Here is a 21,305-nt window from a genome sequence, read left to right as displayed (position 1 = left end):
TTGGAACAGCATGATGAACTGACCAGTACCCCAGAGCTCTTGTCTCTAGCTGCGTATGTATCAAAAGATGGCCTAGTTGGCCATCGCTGGAAAGAGAGGCCCATTGGATTTGCAAACTTTGTATGCCCCAATGCAGGGGAATGCCAGGGCCAAAAGAATGGGAATGGGTGGGTAGGGAAGTGTGTGGGGGGGCGGGGGTATGGGGAACTTTTGGGATAGCATTGGAAATGTAATTGACAAAAATATGTAATAAAAGAATATAAAAAAAAGAAATTTGAAAGGAGAAAAAAAAAACAAACAAATTCAAAATTCTGTTAGTGTTGATAACTTTCTTTGGGTACCAGTGAATTTATCTTATTTACTAGAATGGGCTAGTGGATTAAACATTTATCTCATAAGCAAATATCAATAATAAATCAAACAAATGCATCCAAATCATCTTCTAGGAGAAACTGGTCTAAGCATGTTGCTGCTGTGCACAGTCAGAAGTAGGGGATTTTCAGGGCAAGGCTGAATATCATTTTTTGGTCTTTTTTTTCTTTCCAATTATTGTCTTCTCATACTTAAGTTCTCAGATAGAAATGCACAGCACTATTTTGCTCATGGGTTTATATGTAATATAAGTCTACACATGAACATTATTGTTCAATAGGTCATTGTGTCTCATGTTATATGTGCAGTAGGTTTTCATGACTATAGAGCAAGTAGTCACATTTATGTCCATTTTCACAGAGGAAAGCAATTCCCTGGTTCCTTTGTCAGAGGATTCTGGTTAAGGGAAGAATTCACAACTTCAGATGCTAGAAAGTAAAAGAGATTTGAAGAGAGATTTATAAAGAAAGTATTAAATGAGCTTTTAATACAAAGTGGACATATGGTCATAATTATAATAGTTTTCATAGCCAAAATAGTGAACACTTAAATTTTGAAAAGTAAATTTAAATACATTATGTATTATATGTACACATATTATTCTGCTTATCTCTGGAAGAGCAGCCTGTGCTCTTAACCACCGAGCAATCTGTCCAGCCCCAACTTTTCTTTAAATTTATAATTATCAGAGTAATCAAATTTTAATGAAAGATAGCCTCTGTTAACTTTTAGAGAGGTATGTTATATTATGTGAATATTATCAATAAGATCAATATTTATGAAAGTTTCATACACACAAACAATTTAACATGATTGAGGACATTGTAACACAGTAAATACTCCATGCGTGGATTTTAGAACTGTTGGTAAATAGAAATTATTTGACAGACCTATGCAAATGCAGCTCAATGACTTGATGGAGTTTTTATAGTCTGATTACGAGGCTTGGTTAATGCTTATTAAAAAGGATTACTATATTAATATTATCATGAAAGGGAAGAAGTCTTGGCTACAGCACTAAAGTTTCAATTTGGAGGAGGAAAATGTGACCCAGTAGAGATAGGCTTTCTAGAAGCTTCTTTGCTTCAAAATGTCAATTTACTTCATAGTTACATTCCCTCCCTCATCCCTCCAGTTCTAGCAGGCATGGCAGGAGGATTAATTCTGCCTCGTGACATTAGAAGCATAGAATTGCTCTACATATGACACAGACTTGGGAGATCTCTTTTCCTCCTGACTTTTACGTTAAAAAAAAATAAGTTGGAATATTTAATGCAATTCTAAACTATTTTAGATCTTCATGTCTTCAGTCTCTCTCAGTTGCTTCCTGGAAGTTCCTGTGTTGAAATGCTAGCAGAAACTCCTGATTCTCAGTCAAGGTCCTTTCAAATTTATCTCTGATAAACACAAAGTGACTGGTCCATGCTTAAAGAAACAGTGGCTCAGTGTTTGCCAGGCATCCTCCTTGCTGATCCCAGGCTCTTTCCACAACATGGCAAATATTTCTTTGAAATGAGAACTGCCTCGAAGCAGCTCTCTATTGGCTGTAACGTTATTTTTCTTTTATTCTCTCTGCATGACTTCTCAAAAAATGCTACTGAAAGATCATATACAATTTCCACTGTAAAAATTCTAATTTGTTCATAATTTGTCATTTGCTTTTATTCTATTGATAGATAGATGTGTTCTATTTTCAAATTGGAGCACCTGGTCAGAAAGAAAGAAATTGTCCACTTTCCACCCTCATTTTTTTTAAAAAAATCCGGCTAAGAATAAATATGTAATATCATTACTCTGGAGGAAGAGCCAGGCTGATGTTGGAGCAGGGACCAGACTGTTCTACAGATTGTTCTATACAACAAGGAAGCTAACCAGGGCTACATAAGGATACCCACTCCCTCAAAACAAACAAACAAACAAACAGACAAACAACAACAACAATAAAAACCAAGTAGTTAATGCTAGTGTGATAACAGGTGTGTGTGTGTGTGTGTGTGTGTGTGTGTGTGTGTGTGTTTGATCGAAAGATACAAAATAAAAGTCTCATGTCTACCAAATTGTGTGTGGACATCATTTTAAGTTACCTGAATAATTACAAATTGTCCTATAAATTTTTTTGTAATTTTTATACAAAAATAGAGATGAATGTCTTCATTGGATCTTTGGCAGCCTGCTATGTCTAGAGCCATTTTAATAAGATTTTGAATGAGGATTGAGATACAAAGAGGAAATGAATTTGTTTGAACATAGCGTATGAATCACTTTAAAAACAGAATCCTTCATACTTATATTTAGTTCCCAAGTAGTTAATATAAAGCATATTATAGCATTCAATAACTGAATAATTTGTAATTGGCTAATTTTGGTGTCCTTAGCCTATTTATCCCTTTTTGTTGTATATTTATTTCTCTCATTATCACAAAGTTTGTATGGGAAGAAAGAGCCTCTTCATTAAGCAAAGCTATGTATCTTTTGGTGCATCCTTTAAGCAGCACTTATCATTTTCAGAAGTGTAGCCTACCAGACACTGCCTCCTGGCATACTAACAATGATGCAGCATCTTTTTAACTCCATTTTAACCCTTAGTATTCTGTTGTAAACCACATAGCCACTCAGATGCATGAGACAAGGTACTGGTAGTCGGCTGTACTGAGTTCTGGTTTGTGTCAGTGCATATGTGTGTTCACAAAGGTTTGTGTGTGCTATTTAGGTGTTTATCTAATATATGCACTATCATTGCTTAATACGTTTATGTTAACATTTAGTTATCAAATGGGCACAATATGGTAGAGTTTCACTGCTGATATCAAATCTTAAGCCACAAAGTGGAGTGATAATCACTATCATTTTCTTAGAAGAACTGTCTGTAAGTAGTTATAGACAGATGTAAAGGTTCCATGTCGATTGTCTCATAGCACATTTGAGAGCCTTCCTAAAAGCTTAAATGGCAGTATATGTGGGGGCCCTACAAGACATTTTTGGAGCCACATGTCAGTCTTTAAGTATGATAGACCCTTAGAATTAACGCTTTATTTCCCAAAGATGGCATTATAACAGATAATATTACCTTCTTGATGACTATCTAGAAAAGTATTACGGTATAATATTGCAAAAATTCAGGAGTGGTCAGACTTGCTATCTGAAGCTCGAGAAAATGATGAGTCATAGAAAACTTTCAAATTAAAAACTCTGTACATTGTGAAAACATATCTTATTTAAAATGAGCAAGTTCTCTAAACAATAAATTATTTTCACATTTGTCACCAAACAAATCATAGACCACGTAACTGGAATTTTCTGAAGACCAGGCTCTGTGTTCATTTTTCTCCCATCATTCCGTGATCACTTTAGCTGCTCTGTAAAGATTTGGGTCCAAATTGCAAGACCCTAACAACTCTTCCCTCTAGAGATTTTCAAATAGCAAATATGTTTTACGTAAAAATCTAGTTTGGTAATTAAGTGACAAAATTTGATACAATAAACATGAAACTCCGTGTACAGGTAACTCCACTGTGCTTGCCTATTTCGCTCTTGTTACAGGAAGAGTGGATGCCATTGAGTACACTAAGCCTGAGATGCTTTTAGCTGCTTAAGGGAATATAATATCCCTTAAGTACCAATCACAGTGAAGCTCAAATACATCTTATCTAAAAGATTTTGTAAATGGGATGATGGGGCTGAACTGATATATGAATCCTTTGGTCAGTGCTTTGGGCTGATTTCATGTTCCTGACTTGTGAAGTGGTAACCATTAATTGGAAGGAAAAAGAATCATGACAATAGTGACTGACAATGATTCTACTAGATGCTCCTTGGTGCTTTTATCTTTAATAATCTACTTAGCATGATAAAAAAAACCTTGAGATATTAACACATAACTGGAACTCGTTCAGTATCAACTGTTCACAAATTACATTGTCATGAGAATACTCTTCTATATTAATAGCACTTTATGTCTGCTGTAATTAGAACGATTCAATACATAATGCTTGTAGGGATGCCTAAAATTATCTGTGATGGGGTGATGTGTGTAATCAATAGTTTCTATATTTTTATTAGAACTATATTACCAAGTAGAACAATGCTAGTTCTCTTCAAGGTGTATTTTTGTATTGTTCCTTCAAATAAGATACCTTCTTGTTATCAATAAATTATTACATTTAATAATTCCACAGTAATGCTATAACACCCTTCTAGTAAGACTGCATATACACCACTTCTTACAGTTTTCACATCTAAATACAAATTGCCACTCTCACTGTTTATTTTGATTAAAGAAACTTGAAAAAGTCTATTAAATTAGGGGCAAGTGATGACTTTTTCCTGAGCCAAGCCATGGCTTGTTGTTACCTATATAATTCCATTAATTATACTGTGTTGTAATTTCCAGTCTTCATCTCTAAACTGAGACCCAATAGGTGGCTGTTATTCATGGTGATTAATACTAACTATGTGTGTATGTCTTTCTTTTATTATAGTAACATTTCAAAGAGGAGATGGAGGACTAATGAGCAATGGGAGGTATGCTAAGGAGTTTCTTTTTATTATTATTTTTAATCAGTACTGGGGAAATTCTGTAGTGAGAAGCTATTATTGTAATAAACGATCACTTATAAGTCTGAGAATTCTAGGAGGAATTAAATGGCTTACCACAAGGTTTAATGGTCTATCTGTTGTACACTTTAGAGGAATCAAGTCCAGATGTTTCATATCTCCCAGATGCCCCTGAAGAAATTAGTAGTAAATATCACAAGGAATGTGTTCATTTGTTAGCAGGATGTTTATTGCATTAATTAGACATTAGCAAATGAAGTTGCTGTTGTTTAAGACTCCTTATTGGCTCTCACTAAATTGCTGTGAGTGAACAATTACACATAATCGATCACAAAGTAAATGATTCATGGATGATGAATAGGCTGTAGATTGATAGAACTGGATTCCACAACTTTGGATACTCAATTGAAATTGATAAAAGCTGATAACAAACACATATATCCTCATCTATTTTCCCTTTGCCAATATGGAGATTGTAATTAGGCTCTGGTAATAACTTCCAATCTCCCATTTAATCAATATTTTAGCAAAAAGAGATTAAGTCTAATGAGAGCTAGCGGATATAGCAAGAAGCAATTGAATCTTCTTATTGCTGTTTCCATAGAAACACATGTTTCTCTTAGGGATTATACCAGAAGGGGTCTATCAAAAAAAGTACAACAATTATAGATGATCTGTTTCTTTGTAAATATGCTAATATTCTGGAAAGGAATCAGAAACCCAGCTCTACCTTAAATAATAAAACTCCTCATTAAATGTGATAGGAAAGAAGTTTTCTTCATAGACCATGCTAACGTGTTGAGCCTCATAACTGGATCTTTTACTGCCTTAAAAAAAATCCTTAACAAGCCTTTTTATTTTTCAGCGAGGGAAATATGGAAATGTGCTATAGGTAGAAAAGTATAAGAAATGTTCATTAATTTTCCTAAAGCTATCAACCACCAATCTAGTATGAGGGTTCTGAGTAAGGAAGACAGTCTAGCAAAAACAGATTCAGTTCTCTGGGAATGGCAGGTATGGAAGTACTACTCAGAAGAACTGGTCCCTCAGATGTCATCTTACCAGAAAATGTGGTCTCAAGATTCTACTCTACTTCCTATTCCCCACCAGTTCCAGGATGGACAATTGATTAACTTTTTATGTGGGCAGAATCTCAGGCAAAGCCTCTTTAGTCCCACTGACAGAGAAGATCTATGTATAGCTTTAATGAACTACTGAAGTTATTTAGTTCTTAAGAGCACTTGCAATTTAATTTGAAGTCAATTAAAATCTTATATCTCCTTACCCTTTTTAGCCTGTAAGGATGATGTCAAAATCTCTCACTGAGCCCCACAATATAATCTTCATTTCATTTCTGTTTCAGCCGTCCAGGTCTTCTAAATGCTGGCGATCCCAATTACCCATGGCTTGCTGATTCTTGGCCAGCCACGAGTTTGCCAGTGAACAATAGCAATAGTGGCCCAAATGAAATTGGAAATTTTGGGCGTGGAGGTAAGTTGTATACTTCAAAATAATATTGTATGTCATCTGGATGTCTACTTTTAGTTTTGTGCTCTGGAATCTTTAATTCATTTTATTTTTCTTCTAAACATTACTATTATATTTTCATTTTGTTTGTAAGTAAACAAATATGCAATCACATACATACAAGGGAATGCTAGAAGGAAGTTTGCAGATCTCAGTTCTCTTCTCCAACTGTGTGGGCCCCAGGGAGCAAAAGGAAATTTGAAATTACAACTGTGTGGAATTGGGTGGGTGGCTTAGTGGCAAAGAGGATATAATCACCAGAAGACCAACGCATGGTTACCAGTATTCATATTAATCAGCTTTAAATGACTTATAACTCCAACTCCAGGGGATCCAGCATCCTTTACTGGGCCCACACCTGCACTCACAGATGCTTACACATGCACACACACACACACACAATTATATAATTAAATTTTATTTTAAGGAGTATCTTATTTTGTGATTAATGCAATAAAGACATATAGCCACAGTAATATAATTTGCCAACTACTTAAGTAGACAACTTGTCTACTTAGTTGTATATTAATTTAAGTAAGATTAAGGTCTTAAGGAAATCATTAATAACTGAGAAGAAAAATATTGTCCGAGCTTTCACTTTTCAAATATTAGCACATCATCACTAAACCATGAAACTAGGAATTTCCGTGTTTTTCTACATGTTTTGCTTACTTCGTCCTAGTCAGTATGCTTTATCAAGTATCTCTTCATGGAGAATATGCTTGATATGATTCCTGTCACATACAGTATCTATGAAGAGTAGATAGCTAAGTGAATAAGACTTGCTCAGAATGAGACTTCTAAAGATCTGTGGTAGAGTGATATTACAAATGAAAGGGGTGATTGCACTGAGTAGCTGCTGACACTTCCTGCTATTGGGAGGTGCTAATAAGTCTGCATACTACCATTATCTCTATGGGTTTAATTTTACTGTAAAAATGTTATAATGTAAATACCTGCTATTTTCCCCAAAATATGTCTTCTTCAAATAGAGGGATGTAAAATAACTACAAGGAGAATTGAATGGATGGGTATAGACGTCTAGACGTTTGCTACATCTCTGTTTAGTGCAATCAATATAGGAAGGATGTGGCATAAAGCATAGAATGTGATCAGCATGATAATAGGCACCAGCAGGTTACAATTGACAATGGAAAGGAAGCTGTATGATTGGCTGGTCAGCTTTGAACTCTGTGTAAACTACATGAGAAATATCTGTACCTAAACACATCCAAAAATCTTCTCCCCACTATGTCCTCTCTGCTGTTCCACAAAAATTATTGTTGTAAAAATTATTCAGTTTCTAATACCCATCCAAGCATAGCTCCCTTTTTTGCTTGTGTTTGTATCCAAGCACCACAACATTCTATGTTCAATAAATACACACATAACGAATATTCTGAGCTTGTTAGGTAAGCTACATAAACTTTTAGATATCTTTTTCCAATTTAACCAAATTGTATACATGCAAATTTGTGCATTTTTTCTTATTACCATCTCATTTTTGAAAAGTTAAATGTTTCAGAGGTGCACAATGGGGTCAATAAAAAATAATTGGTAGGTTTTTCTGTTTTCTTTTCAGGGTGGTAGTATTTTTAAGTATTTACTACTTATGTAGGAAAACGAACATGTGATATTTTTCATGCTTAATAATTAGTCTTTTACAAAGTTATAAAATAGATTATAATATTTATAGTTTAAGTGATAAGAAATCAAATCTGTTCAAAATAATAAGTTTATATGTGGATGGTAAAAACAGGTAAGATCTAATTTTAAAGCTTTGAATATTTTATCTACCTGTTGTGGATAGCCCTGGGGCTAATTATATTTGATATTAATCCTGTTCTCCTGTGAATGACTATGAACAAGGAATGAGTCAGCACTCAGGGATTTCCTGTAAACCTGCTTCCCACCTTAATTTGTAAAACAAAGGAGAGCTGATGATTGGGCAGATAAAAAGTGAAGGTGGAGCAGAAGGTGGGAGAGAGAAGAGAAAATTGGAAGAGGGAGAGGACAGAGAGGAGAAGGAGGAAGAAGAAAAGCAGAGCAGAAGCACATGGCTTGGAGAAACCTCAAGTTCTAAGGGGTCTCATAGATGGGGAAGATGGTAGTGTAGCAGTAGATCTGCCCAATCTAGGCGCACAGCATGTATTCATATTAATTGTGTCGTGTTTTCATTGCCAGGGCTAATTTGAGAGGAGATACATCGCAACATCTACACTATGCCTTTTTCTCCAAGTTGACTATTACATGGGATATAGGTCTATATAATCATAGGCATATACAAGAATTACGAGAGACACTAACATTTCTCCTTAATATTGGGATTCTAATATATATTTAAATATAAAGGAGAGTATAATTCAAATACTTCTGTCTTTTATCAAGACAAAATTGCAAGTTTCCTTGACCATTTCATTAACAAGTGTTGTCTCACTTCCTACCCCCTGGATGGGGAATAATGAATACAAAGTCATAAAACCCAAGGGAATATTTCTACAAGTAACTAAAGACTCAAGGAAGAAGGGGTTTGTTTACACAAATGATGAGGCAAAAATCTATATAAATGTATAAATAAAAGTACAACGAAGGTGTTCTATGCTGCATTATAAATGCAAACTGCAGGGCAATAGTTCTTTAATTTCACAGACTTCAAAACACTTTATCAACAAGAGCCTTGCAGTACCAGGCATTAAGGAGGAGTTCTTGGAAACTGGGAGAAATCAAAAAAGGGCAAGTTATTTTTTTTTAATTTTTAATATTTTTTATTACATATTTTCCTCAATTACATTTCCAATGCTATCCCAAAAGTCCCCCATAGCGCCCCCCACTTCCCTACCCACCCATTCCCATTCTTTTGGCCCTGGCATTCCCCTATATTGGGGCATATAAAGTTTGCAAGTCCAATGGACCTCTCTTTCCATTGATGGCCGACTAGGCCATCTTTAGATACATATGCAGCTAGAGACAAGAGCTCCGGGGTACTGGTTAGTTCATATTGTTGTTCCAACTATAGGGTTGCAGATCCCTTTAGCTTCTTGGGTACTTTCTCTAGCTTCTCCATTGGGAGCCCTGTGATACATCCAATAGCTGACTGTGAGCATCCACTCCTGTGTTTGCTAGGCCCCTGCATAGTCTCACAAGAGACAGCTATATTTGGGTCCTTTCAGCAAAATCTTGCTAGTGTATGCAATGGTGTCCGCGTTTAGAAGCTGATTATGGGATGAATCCCTGGATACGACAGTCTCTAGATGGTCCATCCTTTCATCACAGCTCCAAACTTTGTCTCTGTAACTCCTTCCATGGGTGTTTTGTTCCCAATTCTAAGAAGGGGCACAGTGTCCACATTTTGGTCTTCATTCTTCTTGAGTTTCATGCGTTTAGCAAATTGTATCTTATATCTTGGGTATCCTAAGTTTTGGGCTAATATCCACTTATCAGTGAATACATATTGTGTGAGTTCCTTTGTGATTGTGTTACCTCACTCAAGATGATGCCCTCCAGGTCCATCCATTTGGCTAGGAATTTCATAAATTCATTCTTTTTAATAGCTGAGTAGTACTCCATTGTGCTGCTTGTGGACGTTGTACATCGTGGTGCGGAGCCTAGTGCGCACCACGATGTACAACGTCCACAAGCAGGGTCACTTATATATACTATCATATCATCTGCAAAAAGTGATATTTTGACTTCATCTTTTCCAATTTGTATCAAAAGGGCAAGTTCTAAGTCACTATAGTGATGTCCATTCAGATGCAGCCTGTTAGGAGAAAGACTGGCATACAGTTCCAAACCATCTGATAGCATCAGACTCACTTCCACATACAAATATTCATGAGTAATAATCCAATACTTTAAAATTAGGATATTATTTTACTTATTATTAAAAATATGATTGTGATCAAATAATATTTGAAGAGAGGATGCAGCTCCAAAAAAAGTCAGTATAGATGCACTTTTACTTGTAGGTTAACTATAATTTAACCTATCAGAGAGAGAGAGAGAGAGAGGTCCTATGTCCAAAGTCGATGTGGTTACAGAATAATGTTACATACAGTTATGTTATTTTATTAGCTGTTTTCCTTTTTTAATCATTTGGACACAAAACAATGTTTCAAGAGTCCACAAATAAACTGTCCCATAATCTAAGTCTAAAACATTAGAGATATTCAGGATTAAGATATCGGAGACTTGGCTCATGTGAGTGAGACAGTCTACAGCTGAGGCTCATAAATGGATGGCAGTATTGAGAAAGCAGAATAAGTCTGAAAAGTCATTGATCCAAATAGTTCCACTTATATTACCAAACCTGAAGATTTCTAAGAGTAAAAGAATAGTAATATTAATTAGCTTAAAGCTAAAAACTGAAGGATAAGGAAGTATATAGTTCTAAAATCTGAAAAATAAATTTTACTTGCTTATAAAATGCAGAGAAATGTTATAATGTTGACTATAATTAATGAGCACACTTGTCTTCATTTAAGATCTTTACTTTGGTAAAGTAAATTCATTGTAAACATATTGGAGTTCTAACCTCGAACCTTTCTAAACTCAAGGTTTTGTGTGTGTGTCAAAATAGATTGTAATTTCTCTGTTATAAAGACAAATTCTGTAACTATAGTAAGTTACGAAAGCAAAAATAATTATATATGAACCTTTATTTCATGAACCATTGAGAATCATCAAGTCTGACTTTTAAGACTTGAAACTTTTTGTAGAAAGAACAAACCAATTGGTGTGAGGTCATCAAGTTAGAGTGTAAGGTTTGTAAAGTGTGTGTTATCAGGGGACACTATAATCAGACTGATATTAATTCTAAACAACTAAAACCAGTGTTAGCCAATTCAGCAATTCCCTAATTTTTTGAAAGAAGAAAACAAACTCAGGAGAGAGGTGGCAGATCTGAATTATAAACCATCACATAAAGACAGTCCATGCCCCCAAGTGAAAAATGAGCTGACTGATATTTATTGCAATCTCTAAAGTTTAATTTTACTTTTGTTGTTGTACAATGTGAAAATACAATTCTCTGACTCTCAAAGCTGGTAGCATAAATTAAACCCTCTGATCGCCAAGATTACTTTTTTTTCCCCTTAAAGTTATGTCCTCTGTGTTGTGAAAAGGACTTATTCCTGAAATTTTTCCTCTGTTGTTCACGAAAAAAGAAGTTAATTTTCTACCAGTTATTCTCCATTTTAAACACTGTGAAATCAAGCAAGATAAATTACAAGTTAAAACTTCAGGAGAAATGCTATTGCATAGTGAGGGAAGTGTAATTCTGGACCATTGTTATTGTAACTGTACCACGGTTGTGTTTTGTGTCTTTTACACTTAGGTGGAAAGAAAGTATTTCATCTCTAATTTGTACATTTGCTTTTAGCCAATCTTCTGTAAAATACTAGCAGTTTCTTTGCTTTTAAAACCAAGCGAATAACAGAGTATGTTTTTCAGTTGTGAAACATCTCTGATTTCCAGTTCGTGCTCAAAGAAAATCAGGAAGGGACGTAGTAAGCAGTGAGACATGAAGGGCGTGTGTCGAGCCTGCCTGTCACTGGGGTTGATCGTCTAACAATGGTTGTATATCATCTCCCCTTCATTGGCTCATGAAGCCCATCTCTGCTGCAATGCAGACGGGCAGGGTGACACATTTATTTTTCATCTTCAGTCCTGATAGTTTTGGGTTCCTGTGCATCATTAAATAGTTTCATTTCCCTATGTTCCACGCAGATGTGCTGCCTCCGGTGCCAGGCCAAGGGGATAAAACAGCGACCATGCTCTCCGATGGAGCCATTTATAGCAGCATTGACTTCACTACCAAAACCACTTACAACAGTTCCAGCCAAATAACACAGGCCACCCCATATGCCACTACGCAAATCCTGCATTCAAACAGCATCCACGAACTGGCAGTTGATCTTCCTGATCCACAGTGGAAAAGCTCAGTTCAACAGAAGACAGACCTCATGGGATTTGGTTATTCCCTACCTGATCAGAACAAGGGGAACAACGGTGAGTCACTCCTCCTGTCTTGAGAAATTATTTTTCACACCATTTATGCATGAGATAGAAATTTGTGTTTATCGTTTAGTGTCCAGTTTAGTGATCCATTACAGGCTTACTACCTAAAGTAAAATAATGGCATGTATGTATCCAGCACCTTTAAGTGATCACTCCCACTGAACCCACCACTGCTGAATCCACCATCACACACCAACACCGATGGTTTCATTCTTTTAGCATTTTTTACCCAATATAACCAGAACTCCATCTCTACTTCCATTAGGAAAGGACAGACCAAACATTCTTCTGCTATCCCACAACATCTGCTTCTGAGTTGCTAACTGCATGTTCTGCATGGGCTTGTGCTGTGAACTAATCACATGATGCCACTATGACCTCTGCCCTTTAACCCTTAGCCTTACTTTACATCCCTGACTACCGATTGGCTGAGGGATTGTCTAATAGAATGCCACACAACCAGTCACAGGATTTCAGCACCACCAGCTCTCACAACAGCTCAGAAAGGAGTGGCAGTCTCTCAGGTTGGTTTGATCACAGTAAGGAGAAATATTTGTTTGTCAAGAGCATATGACCTGTGTTCCTAGCTAGCATTGAAGAAATACTGAATCACAACCCAGTACCAGGCATTTATGAAGCAAATGGCAGTCTTTGATGGCAATGAAGTTATACTTAGGTTGGGGGGAGGAGGAGGAGGAGGAGGAGGAGGAGGAGGAGGAGGGAGAATATTGCTGTCACTCTTTTGTTAACTGTACAGGGATGCACATGAAAAAAATAGACCCAACTTCCTCAAGTCTGCTCAATGAAGAACAGACACATTTTGTCTGACATGAGCTGTATTTATAAGTCAAGAAAACTTTTTTAGTATAAAGATTATACAGGTATTTACTTCTAGATGATCGATTTTAGAAAATACATGATAGAAATGACAATATTTTAGAGCATTGTTATACTAATGTTTGGGCAATGCATCATCACGGTTTTGTATACTTTTTTTTTAAAGTATCACATGAGAGGCTTATTTTCTTTCAAATCACATGATACAGTGATAAGTATCAACAATAAATATGGATACTTATTAATATTAATCTAAAAGCCATACATATAATATTTTATGTGACTGCATAATTTTATATTATAAATTTCAACATGTGCTTGAAAGAATTGAGCTTAACTAACTATGCTGCGGGCATAATAGAGCACACAGCTGTAAATGTAATTTGTTAGAGTGAATGCATATCTACCCTAATATGCACCATTGACAATGTTCTACCATGACTAATCTTGCCTCAAACATGAAGACATTGTGGTAGACAAACTTTCCCTTGCCAGTATATTCACACCTTGTGCCTGCCGGTATCAGCTGTCCATTTCGAATTCATCATGTCACACAACTGGTTTTATCTCTTCAGATGAGTGATATGCCATTTATACGGATTCTTTAAAAGAAGTATAGGTAGTAAGAGATTACAGTGTGTTGGTGATTGGTAGAGATTTCAAGACCATAAAGAGTTAACTTTCAACACCACTGGGATTACATTTACTAAATTACATTTCCTCAGGAGATAGAATCCTCTTAGCCTCAAATGTTAATGCCCTCTTTTCCCTCCAAAATGAGGCATTGCTCTTTTTGCTTATTGGTAGGATTAGATACATTATAGAATACAAAAAAAATTAAACATCTGTTATGAATTTAAAGAGGCTGAATAACATAGGAGAACTTTGGGAATGACCTTATATGTCATTTGTTCTGTCATTTGTGTATAATTATTCCCACAATTGTTCTGTATAATTAAAAAGTCATTTTCCTGAAGCTTGCCTTTTACTTCAGTAAAATATACGGAACTATCAAAGGATATATATAAAGAAGGCTGGATACCATAAGCCATAGAGTCTAGAGACATGCAAGCCAGCAATCACATGGTATAGATCAATTGCCACCAGGTTTTAAATGTTACTTTTTAAGTAGTTCTAAGCAGAACATGATCACAGCAGTGCTTCCTGCTTTTTGAGCCCAGCAATATCCCAGATGACATTTATGTATAGATCTAGGAGTTATAATAAATACTTTATCTACATTTGAATGCAAAATTACTTAGAGATAGAAGATTAAGGAGCTGAGATTTAAATGACTATCCCTTCTTTAATATACTGTTCAGTTTAAACCCCAATGGAGTTTACTATGACTGTTCTGCTTCATAAGGGGGTAAGATTAAACTACTGTATGGCTAGCATTGAGTATAATATTTTAGCATTTGTAAATTATCTGTATACATTGATAATATGTTTTTAAACTCATAGAGATTAAAAAAACTTTCACTTCTGACTTGAGTTAATATATTTCAATCTTTAAACTATATTGCAGTATATTCCTTTTAGAAGTTCTAAAACCTCAGTTAAAAGTCAATTTATTAAAAATAAAAAACATTTTTAAAACATCACTAAAATAATAATCACACATATATATTATATATATGAAAACAACTGAATCTTCTTTTAATGTACCAACTTTTGAAATAGGTATACATTCAATGTAATATATTATAATTATATATACAATATATTTTGTGTTAGTTATGAGATCAAAATCATGACCTCATGCACTGTCGGCAATTGTTTGACTATTCACAGCCCCTACCTCGTGCATTTAATTTTAAAATAAATTGTTTTTATAGTTTTTTATAGAATTCATTTGTTATCTATAAAACAACTTTATACTTACATTTTTACTTGAAGATGGGTCAAATATTTTGTCAAAGCATCAGAAACATGTAAACATCAGCTCGTTTAGAACGGCTGAACTTTAAATTGCAGATTGCAATAGCAAGTGGTAGCTCCTTTCACCAAACATTCAGATCTCAGAAACAGGATTTAACTACTAGATCAAGTCAGAAATTGCCTCTACGAATCCACTGTTTCCAAACCACATTTTCAAGCCTGTTGTTTCCTATACTGGGTGAAGAATTGCTTTCCTGAATTTTAGTAAGAATTTCATCATGGTCTTGCAAAAGGACTGAGAAAGTTGCGTTAGTTTTAGTGTGAGACACTGCACAACAGCTGGCTGGTGTGTGGTGAATGCAGATTTCTCTCTGATGATGTGGATGTGAGAGTCGACTCTGGAGCATCAGAGGAGAACAGTAGCATCGCACTGTTATCATGAACATGTAAAAGTCTCCCGGACTTTCATCACTCAGTTCTCTTGGTGTCCATTCAAAAGGGCTATGGGGATTCATGAAGATGCTCCTAATGCACAGACAAAGGGCAAGGAGAAAGCACCGCTAGTGGGGTGGCAAGGAAACATGGATTGCTCAAGCTATTCCTTTCAAAATATTAAATTTCAATTCGGTTATTTTTTTTTCAAAAACGATGTAGTACTTGGTCTTTGTTGATGATGTGGGAGGTCTAAGCATTCAAAGAATCGTTTTAGAAAGGAAAAATACAGATCTATTCAGCAGTCAATGTTTTGCTTTATTTAGAAACTTAGACTGTTTGTGGCATACTCACTGAAAAGTTGGAGGAGAGAGGACTGTTCAGGTGGCTAGAAATTGAAATATATGTATATATTTTTATATGACAGAAGAGTTGGAAGAGAACAGTGATAACTGGCTTTCCATACTTAATATTTTACATGCAATTGTAATCCTAAAGATAGCTCAGGGAAATAAGGGTATCTATTGTCTGTGTATGGAAATTAAGATGACAATGACTGACTGACCTATGAAGTAATAAATTAGCCCTCAAGACCAGAAATTAAGCTCTGACCCACACAAGCTTAGGGTAGAAGGTGACTGCTCTGTTTCTATCAAGGAGAGAGTGGAAATACCATGTACTGTGATGTGCTAGTGGATTTGAGTGTAGACATGCATAGCACATAGAAGGTATGAACTCTTCAGTAGTGTGAATGTCTAGTATAATAGAGTGATCCGTTGCTGGGCTTCAATTTATTATTATTATACTATATCATTTATTTTGCTAACTCAGATGAGTAATAGAAGAAAGAAATAGATGGGTTTCCTCATAAAATCTGCATGACTAGATAGCCTCATTTCTTACACTCACAACTTTGTCCCTTAATAAAGATGAAATGCAAAGGGCCAATTCCTTGATAGAAGAAAAGGTAACCACAGGGAAACAGAGCAGTCACCTTTTACACTAAGTTTGTGTGGGTAAGAGTTTGATTTCTGGACTTGAGGGCTAATTCATTACTTCATAGGTCCGTCAGTAGTTGTCATCTTAATTACCACACACAGACATTAGATATTCCTATTTCCTTGAGCTATCTTTAGGATTACAATTGCATGTAAAATATTAAGTATGGAAAGCCAGTCATCACTGTTCTCTTGCAACTCTTCTCACGTTAAAAAAAATAGAAATAAAATAAAAATTGAAAAAATAGAAATCATGCAACCTGCTTAGGTACCCTTAAATATCTTTTGCTTCTTTGTTCAAGGAATAGTCATCTTTGTATCTACACTGTCCCCTCTCCTTGTTGATGAAGTTTTATTTACTTAATTTTAGAAGGATAAGATGTATAACAACTCAGATGATGTCCTGGTTCCACAGTTCACTAAGTTCCATGTAACCTCAGATATGATTCATATATTGCTGGCTTATTTTCTGCTCCTGTCAATGCATGCATTCATTAGTATTGTACATAGTACCAAACCCAATTACTCTATTTCCAAGAAATACCCTTTGTTTTGGAATTTTATGAAATGCTAAATTTAATATGGCTGAGAACTCCTCACATGATATATACAATCAGCCGTGCTACTCACTAGACAAAAAGTCTATGAAATATATCTTGATGAAGTATACACAGATACTCTCTAGCCTACACTTGATTTATGTTTTTGCTTGTTTGGTTGGTTTTTTTTTTACCCATGACTTGGGAAAGAAGAATGTTACTCCTCTGGATTAATTAAATTGAATAAATTCTAATGGAACAATTTAGCCTGCATCCTTAGACACTGTGTTCTCCACTGAGAGAGATTATGTAAAAGAGCATTATAATTGCAGTAAAATCTGACATTTAAAAGAATTTGCTGCGGACCATTATTTTGTCGAACAATGGAAACATGGAAGCAGCAGACGTGAATAAATCAATAAATGTGCTCTTGATTCAGCGGCCATGTTTTGTGGCTTACTCGGGTCTGCGGAGAATGCACTGGGAGAGACCCAAGGCCATTGGTGGAATTCGTAAAAAAGGAAACAATGTTTTATTTTGTTTCGTTTTTCAGAGATCGTGATTTCCTTGTTTATAGCTTTTTATCATGTCTGACATACTGATCCTGGTGTTTTGAAATCATTAGTACATTCTGATATAATTTGATATACTGTTTCTTTGGATAGGCAGCCTCTCTGAATACACGTGTTGGTTAATTTTAGGTGGGAAAGGTGGAAAAAAGAAGAAAACTAAAAATTCTTCGAAAGCGCAGAAAAACAACGGATCCACTTGGGCTAATGTCCCTCTACCTCCTCCTCCCGTCCAGCCCCTTCCTGGTACAGAGCTGGGCCACTATGCTGCGGAACAAGAAAATGGGTAGGAATATGGTGTACCCTCACAACATGGCCAAACCGGCACTTCCGCTTCTGTTCTTTCTTCCCATGCACTGAGCTATCCTTGATCTGACTCCCCTCCCTCCATGTTCACTGCATCATCTTTACTGTTTGCACTCTCTCTATTTTTAGGTGATAAACATAAAACAGCCCATATTGAGGAGTGTGAATCCTTGGCCCTCAAGTGCTTTAGATTGTCTGCAATCACGATAATCAGCCTCCATTTATAATATTGCTTGTTAGTTTGAAAGCAAGTCCCCACAGCTCTGTGAACTAAAGAGGCACTCCTGAGAAGGGCTGAAAGGGAATTAAAATAACCCCCTTCATCATCCCTTGCAGCTTCCTAATGACTTGATGTCTGGCCATAGCAGGGCGCCACCAGTCGAGCATCCCCACAATGGGATAATTGTGGGGACCTGACCAGTGGGTAGAACTTTAATCATCAGTTCTGATGAGAATGTAGGGAAAAGAACAATAAGAGATTCAAGCCAATGCACACTCTATAACAAAACCTTTTTTAAGTTAGACAGTTTCTTCTGATGGCCCTTAAATGGGATGTTTCTCTATTCTTTACCAAATAACTCACAAGAGTTAGTTTTCTGTTAGCTTGAGTGGTGATTGATTTTAAACACAAAGAAGTGGATAATGCTTTATATTGCCAAAAAAAAGTCAAATAAAACATTTTATCTAAATTAATATTTCTAAGAGCTGTGTCATGCTTTCCATTTGCAAATCAGTATTTATTTTGACTAGAATTGTATACACCCCAAGAATGGAGACTATATTGAGATTTTTTTCTCTTCACAAATTTTGTTTTACACAGAATTATATACCCATTAAACATAATTGAATTACACACTGACATTATGGTTTATATTGGTTCAAATTATATAATATTTATTTTCACATACAATTTTCATATTTTTTCATTGTTTATCAGTGCTGTCTTTGAACACTTCATAATGTCTTTTCTAACACTAACTTTCTATTTTATAAAATTATATTCATTCATCTACTTTTTCTTCTGTGTATGGATACATATTGCAACATGTGTTCTATAAATATGCATAAAATATATAATATTTTGATATTATATATAAAATACATTGTATAGATATATATATCTATAGATAGACTTCATATGTAGCCTATTAATATACCAATACACACATATCTTTTCTCCATCTTTCTATCCTTCCAGTAGACTTCATTTGTTTCCCTGGGGAATAATCCTTATATATAAGTTTTTAAAAGTGACTTTTGGATAAGTGTTCTCATTTGAAATTAGCAATTAAGAGACCACCCTTTATTCTATTGACTTAAAAATTAAATTTTGAGCCAGGCAGTGGTGGCATATGCCTTTGATCCTAGCACTTGGTAGGCAGTGGTGGGCAGATTTTTTAGTTCGAGGCCAACCTGGTCTACAGAGTGAGCAACAGGACAGCCAGGGATACACAGAAAAATCCTGTCAAAAAAAAAAGAAAGAAAGAAAGAAAGAGAGAAAGAAAGAAAGAAAGAAAGAAAGAAAGAAAGAAAGAAAGAAAGAAAGAAAGAAAGAAAGAAAAAAAGAAAGAAAAGAAAAGAAAATTGTGAATATGATATTAATTCACATTAATGATGTAAATATGTCATGAAAAACAAGAGCTATATGTTTCATCAAAAGGATTCTTACGGGATTATTAATTCACAGTTTGCATCTTAAGGTTATAGTCATAAAAATTGGGCAATGGAATTTGGGACTAGCAGGGAAAAAGAAAAGGGTGTTAATGCTTTATAAAAATAACATCTAGAAAATTTTAGATTATTTAGAATTATTTCTCTTTTGTCTTTCCCAACAAATATTCTTGAAATCCATATAATGATTACACATTGAAATAAAATTAATTTAATCTGCATGAATGCAAAACTTACCATGTGATCTTGTTAAACAGTAGAAAAATCGAAAATAATTCATTGTATGATGAGTTAATACTGGTATAGTTTTATGTTTTCACACAAACTAGTCTTAGAATATTGATCTGTAATGCTATCTAACGTATATAGTGATTACATTATTAATATATACTCAAATGCATGATATTATTTTTCATTTTTGAAATAGTCATTTACTATTACAAATAGCTAAAAATAGTGTTCTGACTATATACATGAAAAAGTGTATTAAAAAAGATTATGCTATATATTTTAGTTCTTATTTCCTTCTGAGTTTTTATTTGCCTTAAGTGCTGAGAATTTGATGTGTGGGGGAAAGAAGTATTTTTCACCTCAACCCTGAGGAGCTACAGACAGTAAGAACAGAATTCCAAGATCTTTCTCAGCTCCATAACTCTTTACATAGTATAATGCTGGCCTGGAATATATAAGAGCCCTGGTTTTGCCTTTTTGGTTTTGAATTCCTTTTTTTGTTTTATGTTTTTTCTTAATTTTGCATTGTTATTTGAAACAGACCATAACCAAGAATTTTGTCAACCATCTTTTGATACAAATGCAGCTAGAGACAAGAGCTCTGGGGTACTGGTTAGTTCATAATGATCCACCTATGGGGTTGCAGTTCCCTTTAGCTCCTTGGGTACTTTCTCTAGCTCCTCCATTGGGGGCCCTGTGATCCATTGAATAGCTAACTGTGAGCATCCACTTCTGTGTTTGCTAGGCCCTGGCATTGTCTCACAAGAGACAGCTATATCTGGGTCCTTTCAGCAAAATCTTGCTAGTGTATGCAATGGTGTCAGCGTTTGGAAGCTGATTATGGGAAGGATCCCTGGATATGGCAGTCTTTAGATGGTACATCCTTTCTTCACAGCTCCAAACTTTATCTCTGTAACTCTTTCCATGGGTGTTTTGTTCCCAATTCCAAGAAGGGGCACAGTGTCCACACTTTGGTCTTCGTTCTTCTTGAGTTTCATGCGTTTAACAAATTGTATCTTATATCCTAAGTTTCTGCTTGTGGACGTTGTACATCGTGGTGCGCACTAGGCTCCGCACCACGATGTACAACGTCCACAAGCAGGATCCCTGGATATGGCAGTCTTTAGATGGTACATCCTTTCTTCACAGCTCCAAACTTTATCTCTGTAACTCTTTCCATGGGTGTTTTGTTCCCAATTCCAAGAAGGGGCACAGTGTCCACACTTTGGTCTTCGTTCTTCTTGAGTTTCATGCGTTTAACAAATTGTATCTTATATCCTAAGTTTTTGGGCTAATATCCACTTATCAGTGAGTACATCTGCTTGTGGACGTTGTACATCGTGGTGCGGAGCCTAGTGCGCACCACGANG

General features: G+C 35.5%; 1 protein-coding gene across 17 annotated transcripts in view; it reads left to right on the top strand.

Moving 5' to 3' along the window:
• The window catches only part of Robo2 (roundabout guidance receptor 2), a 1,509,792-nt gene that overhangs the window by 1,452,249 nt on the left and 36,238 nt on the right, over positions 1-21,305 (top strand). For 9 of the 17 annotated variants that reach the window (XM_029470222.1, XM_029470225.1, XM_029470228.1 and 6 more), the window contains exons 19-22: positions 4,851-4,893; positions 6,290-6,417; positions 12,181-12,462; positions 17,860-18,013. In XM_029470222.1, the coding sequence (XP_029326082.1) occupies positions 4,851-4,893; positions 6,290-6,417; positions 12,181-12,462; positions 17,860-18,013 (607 nt within the window). Of the gene's footprint in view, positions 1-4,850; positions 4,894-6,289; positions 6,418-12,180; positions 12,463-12,869; positions 12,996-17,859; positions 18,014-21,305 lie in introns of all 17 variants that reach the window. The other 8 variants (XM_021184410.2, XM_029470220.1, XM_029470218.1 and 5 more) reach the window with 1 other exon arrangement.

Source organism: Mus caroli, chromosome 16, assembly GCF_900094665.2.
Source record: "Mus caroli chromosome 16, CAROLI_EIJ_v1.1, whole genome shotgun sequence".
NCBI lineage: Eukaryota > Metazoa > Chordata > Mammalia > Rodentia > Muridae > Mus > Mus caroli.
This window is presented reverse-complemented; position numbering and strand designations above follow the sequence as displayed.